Source organism: Salvelinus namaycush, chromosome 5 (assembly GCF_016432855.1).
Source record: "Salvelinus namaycush isolate Seneca chromosome 5, SaNama_1.0, whole genome shotgun sequence".
Lineage (NCBI taxonomy): Eukaryota > Metazoa > Chordata > Actinopteri > Salmoniformes > Salmonidae > Salvelinus > Salvelinus namaycush.
Genome location: NC_052311.1, coordinates 8,003,223 through 8,009,478, shown reverse-complemented (window position 1 = coordinate 8,009,478; position 6,256 = coordinate 8,003,223). Strand labels below are relative to the sequence as shown.

Below are 6,256 nucleotides of genomic sequence, written 5' to 3'. Positions count from 1 at the left end.
AGAGTGAGGGGGGAGATAGAGAGGGGGAAAGAGAGAGAGAGAGTGGGGTAGAGAGTGAGGGGGGAGGCAGAAAGAGAGATGTGGGAGGGAGGGATAGAGAGAAAGAATGGGAGGAGGGGAGGGAGAGAGAGAGAGGGGGGAGAGGGGGGGATAGAGAGCAAGAGAGATAGAGAGAGAGAGAGAGGGGGGAAGATAGGGAGAGAGGGAGAGAAAGGGGTAAGAGAGAGTGGGGGGGAGGGAGAGAGAGGGGGAAGGGCAGAGAGAGAGAAAGAGAGAGAGGGGGGGCAGGGGGGGAGATGGAGGGAGAGAGGGAGGGGGAGAGAGAGAGTGAGAGGGGGTGGGTGAGGGGGGAGGTAGAGAGGGGGAAAGAGAGAGAGAGTGGGGTAGAGAGTGAGGGGGGAGGCAGAGAGAGAGAGTGGGGGGAGAGATAGAAAGAATGGGAGGAAGAGAGAAATAGAAGGGAGAGAGAGAAAGAGAGAGAGAGAGTGAGATGGGGGATAGAGTGAGGGGGAGGCAGAAAGAGAGAGGTGGGAGGGAGTGATATAGAGAAAAAATGGGAGGAAGAGAGAGATAGAAGGGAGAGAGAGAGTGATAGATGGGGGAGGGAGAGAGAAAGAGAGACATACTTTATTGTGTTTTAATGCATTAAAGGTCTCAGTCAATCCAATGATTATGGTAAAGCATTCCTGAAAGCCACAATGATTGACCACACAACACATCAATTAGATATCTGCAGGGCGATTTTAATTTCCATTCTCCATACTGTGTACCCAACAAGCTCTCACAGTCTCACGTCAGAATTAGACGTTCATCCATGTTTCTCAAACTTAAAATTTCAAAGTTGTTCCAAAAATCTAATTCGACAGTGTTTAAGGTTAAGTTCAGGCATCAACTCCAAAATCATAAGGTTAGGCATTAACTCTGAGTGGTTAAGGTTAGGCATTAACTCTGAGTGGTTAAGGTTGGGCATTAACTCTGAGTGGTTAAGGTTGGGCATTAACTCTGAGTGGTTAAATCTTCTACGGGATCGGTGTCCCACCCACGGGTCGGTTGGCCTAACGTGCGCTAATGTGATTAGCATGACGTTTTAAGTAACAAGGACATTTCCCAGGACATGGACATATCTGATATGGGCAGAAAGCTTAAATTCTTGTTAATCTAACTGCACTGTCCAATTTACAGTAGCTATTACAGTGAAAGAATACCATGCTATTGTTTGAGGAGAGTGCACAGTTATGAACTTGAAAATGTGTTAATAAACCAATTAGGCACATTTGGGCAGTCTTGATACCACATTTTGAACAGAAATGGAATGGATCATTGGATCGGTCTAAAACTTTGCACATACACTGATGCCGTTTAGTGGCCAAAATCCAAATTGCACCTAACCTGGAATAATACATTGTGACCTTTCTCTTGCATTTCAAAGATGATGTAAAAAAAAACACAAAAAAAACAACACATTCTTTTCTTTGTATTATATTTTACCAGATCTATTGTGTTATATTCTCCTCCAGTAATAAAATTTTTCCACAAACTTCAAAGTGTTTCCATTCCTTCAAATGGTATCAAGAATATGCATTTCCTTGCTTCAGGTCCTGAGCTACAGGCAGTTAGATTTGGGTATGTCATTTAGGCAAAAATTGAAAAAAAGGGTCCGGCCCTCAGACCAGCCATGTACTGTTCCGCCTCATTGAGTGTTGAGTGTGTATGTGTGTGTGTATGTGTGTGTGTATGTGTGTGTTGGCCCAGGACCATAGAGCACAACAGAGTGTTAGCCATGATTGTCTGTAAAATGGATCCATTTTAAGCAGACCGACCGTTATACAGAGCAAGGACAGCAGAATCTATATGGGGCATTGATCGGCTAGCCAGGCCAGGCAGGCAGGCAGGCAGGCAGGCAGGCAGGCAGGCAGGCAGGCAGGCAGGCAGGCAGGCAGGCAGGCAGGCAGGCAGGCAGGCAGGCAGGCAGGCAGGCAGGCAGGCAGGCAGGCCCTCTCCTTAATGCTAGAGGACGATTAAATTCCCCTCATACTAACCAGAATAAAGTGGGATTTCAGAAACTATTAAGTCCATTCCCCTCACTAATGTAGTTGGATGTGATGAAATCCCCCTTAAAAAGCCCTGGGTTATGGGTCAGCACACACAGAGAGGGAAGGTGAGAGTGTGTTTGTGAGAGAGAGAGAGAGAGAGCAGAAAAGAACGGACGAGTAGATAGAAGACATAGCGTCCAACAGAAGGTTGGTCCCATTACCCAGCAGCCTAGCAGCAGTCATGTCATCCAGCTGTCTCCTCCTTAAAGGTCAGTTAGTGAAGGTTACAGACATAAATCCTAAAACCATGGATGGACCTGATGACAACACACTAGGAAACACCCTGGCATATAAAACTCTCTCTCTCTATTTTCAATCTACATATGAGCTCTCCCTCTCTTTCCAGTCTCTCTCCATTTCTCTCTCTATCTCTGTCACTCTCTCTTCTTCCTCCTCCCACATCTCGCCTCTCTCACTCTCCTTCCCCTCCTCCTCCTCTCTCCCTCTCCCCCCTCTCTCCCTCCTGCTCCCCCCTCTCTCCTCTTCCTCTCTCTCTCCCGCTCCCCCCTTTCTCCTCTTCCTCGCCCCCTCTCTTCTTCCTCCCCCCTCTCCCCTGGGTACTGCTATGTACAACAGTGAAAGCCATCTTATTAACTTTAGTAGGGCAGAGGACACTCCAAACCATCCACAGGGGATCTATAGCCTTCTGTTCAATTCAGTTTGGTTGGGGGACATTGGATCCTGTCACAGGACTTTAACACAACTCCTAACTCCTAACCTTTGGGTGTGTGTGATGTGTGGTGTGGTGTGGTGTGTGTGTGTAAACAAACAATCCATCCTGTCGTGTGTATGTATGGTACATATCACTGTTTCGCTGTGATCTTTGTCAAGTGGAAACGTTTGTGGTTCAGAACTGGATCAATTGGGGGCCTGAGGGGGCCTGTTCTGTTATATACCCCCATATGAGAGAGAGGCTGAGGGGGCCTGTTCTGTTATATACCCCCATACGAGAGAGAGGCTAAGGGGGCCTGTTCTGTTATATACCCCCATATGAGAGAGAGGCTGAGGGGGACTGTTCTGGTATATACCCCCATATGAGAGAGAGGCTGAGGGGGCCTGTTCTGTTATATACCCCCATATGAGAGAGAGACTGAGGGGGCCTGTTCTGTTATATACCCCCATATGAGAGAGAGACTGAGGGGGCCTGTTCTGTTATATACCCCCATATGAGAGAGAGGCTGAGGGGGCCTGTTCTGTTATATACCCCCATATGAGAGAGAGACTGAGGGGGCCTGTTCTGGTATATACCCCCATATGAGAGAGAGGCTGAGGGGGCCTGTTCTGTTATATACCCCCATATGAGAGAGAGGCTGAGGGGGCCTGTTCTGTTATATACCCCCATATGAGAGAGAGGCTGAGGGAACCTGTTCTGTTACATACCCCCATATGAGAGAGAGGCTGAGGGGGACTGTTTTGGTATATACCCCCATATGAGAGAGAGACTGAGGGGGCCTGTTCTGTTATATACCCCCATATGAGAGAGGTTGAGGGGGCCTGTTCTGTTATATACCCCCATATGAGAGAGGTTGAGGGGGCCTGTTCTGTTATATACCCCCATATGAGAGAGGTTGAGGGGGCCTGTTCTGTTATATACCTCCATATGACAGAGTGGTTGAGGGGAACTGGGATGGAGTGACTGAGACTAGGGAACCACCTCCTGTGCCTTAGTGGTTCAGTAAACTGTATACAGTCATTATCACCATGGAAATATAAAGGTTAACAGACACAGTGTGAACTATGATCTCTGGATAGTAACCCCTGGCTACAGTGGCTGTGATATTCTGGATTGTAACCCCTGGCTACAGTGGCTGTGATATTCTGGATTGTAACCCCTGGCTACAGTGGCTGTGATATTCTGGATTGTAACCCCTGGCTACAGTGGCTGTGATATTCTGGATTGTAACCCCTGGCTACAGTGGCTGTGATATTCTGGATTGTAACCCCTGGCTACAGTGGCTGTGATATTCTGGATTGTAACCCCTGGCTACAGTGGCTGTGAGGTTGTGGATGGTAACCCCTGGCTACAGTGGCTGTGAGGTTGTGAAAGGTAACCCCTAGCTACAGTGGCTGTGAGGTTGTGGACTGTAACCCCTGGCTACAGTGTCTGTGAGGTTGTGGATGGTAACCCCTAGCTACAGTGGCTGTGAGGTTGTGGATGGTAACCCCTGGCTATAGTGGCTGTGATGTTCTAGATCGTAACCCCTAGCTACAGTGGCTGAGAGGTTGTGGATGGTAACCCCTGGCTATAGTGGCTGTGATGTTCTAGATCGTAACCCCTAGCTACAGTGGCTGAGAGGTTGTGGATGGTAACCCCTGGCTACAGTGGCTGTGAGGTTGTGGATGGTAACCCCTGGCTACAGTGGCTGTGATGTTCTAGATCGTAAACCCTAGCTACAGTGGCTGAGAGGTTGTGGATGGTAACCCCTGGCTACAGTGGCTGTGAAGTTGTGGATGGTAACCCCTGGCTACAGTGGCTGTGAAGTTGTGGATGGTAACCCCTGGCTACAGTGGCTGTGATGTTCTAGATCGTAACCCCTAGCTACAGTGGCTGAGAGGTTGTGGATGGTAACCCCTGGCTACAGTGGCTGTGAAGTTGTGGATGGTAACCCCTGGCTACAGTGGCTGTGAAGTTGTGGATGGTAACCCCTGGCTACAGTGGCTGTGAAGTTGTGGATGGTAACCCTCGGCTACAGTGGCTGTGAGGTGTGGATGGTAACCCATGGCTACAGTGGCTGTGATGTTCTGGATGGTAACCCCTAGCTACAGTGGCTGTGATGTTCTGGATCGTAACCCCTGGCTACAGTGGCTGTGAGGTTGTGGAAGGTAACCCCAGGCCACAATGGTTGTGTGGTTGTGAATGGTAAAACACTGGTTGGTTGGTAACAGACAGACAGACAGACAGACAGACAGACAGACAGACAGACAGACAGACAGACAGACAGACAGACAGACAGACAGACAGACAGACAGACAGACAGACAGACAGACAGACAGACAGACAGACAGACAGACAGACAGACACAGATATAGATATAGATATGGAGATATAGATATAGAAATATAGATATATAGATAGCACACAGATGACTAGTCTACTGGGCCAAGTTTACCAACGCCAGCCAGCCCCAAACCCACAGACGACTTAGCAGCGACTAGTTCCTACTACTATGCAGCACGAGAAGCTAAACGCTGAAAACCAAAATACAGTTTTACCTTTGTCAACCAAGTCCCACATGTCTGCATTGAGAGAAAACGTGCAGAGGTTGAGAGAGTGGCGTTATGAAAGAAGGAATGGAAGGAGTTTAAAATGCACATGCATAGCCTACAGTAGATCACATGCATAGCCTACAGTAGATCACATGCATAGCCTACAGTAGATCACATGCATAGCCTACAGTAGATCACATGCATAGCCTACAGTAGATCACATGCATAGCCTACAGTAGATCACATGCATAGCCTAGATCAGCACCCACAAGCAGACTAGTGAGGAGTTTTGTCTTGTGAAAGACGCAGCATACAAAGCCGCCCTAGTTTCTAGTGGGGAACAGAGAGTTGATATCACAAAGTGTTGTTCCCCCACCCACTGTGTTTCTGACACCGGAGTGTTCTGAGGAAAAGCGCTGCTCGGATGAAATGGTGAATGGGAAATTAAACTTCCTATTTCAAAGCATTATGAGTAAATCAAAATAGCGAGGCATCCAAACTTCCATCAATCTATCCTGCGCACGCACGCACGCACGCACGCACGCACGCACGCACGCACGCACACACACTCCTCCTCCTCCTCCTCCTCCTCTCCCCACCTACCGATGGTGCAGTGTTCTCCATTCCAGCCCTGGTGACACTGGCACTTGCCGTCCTTGCAGGTTCCATGTTTGATGCACAGTGGGTTACACACTCGCTGGTCACACCCGGTACCCGTCCAGCCCTCCTCACACTGACACGCTGCGCCCAAACACACACCGTGAGTCCCGCAGTCCACAGAACACACTTCTGTAGAGAGGGAGGAGAGAGGCATGTAAAGAGTTACACACAGCTACTGTCATTGGGGTTGGGGTTGGGTTAGGCATAACTACTAGAGTTAGGGTAAGCCACGGGGCAGCTTGGATTGGGGTTAGGATAAAAGGCAAGGAGGATTGGGCAATATTTAAGGGTTAGGC

At 48.8% G+C, this 6,256-nt stretch overlaps 1 protein-coding gene across 1 annotated transcript in view; it reads right to left on the bottom strand.

Moving 5' to 3' along the window:
• LOC120046918 (teneurin-2-like) overlaps nucleotides 1-6,256 on the bottom strand; it is a 115,172-nt gene that overhangs the window by 48,520 nt on the left and 60,396 nt on the right. Inside the window, exon 11 of the mRNA XM_038992466.1 lies at nucleotides 5,904-6,089. Within this exon, the coding sequence (XP_038848394.1) occupies nucleotides 5,904-6,089 (186 nt within the window). The remainder of the gene's footprint in view (nucleotides 1-5,903; nucleotides 6,090-6,256) is intronic.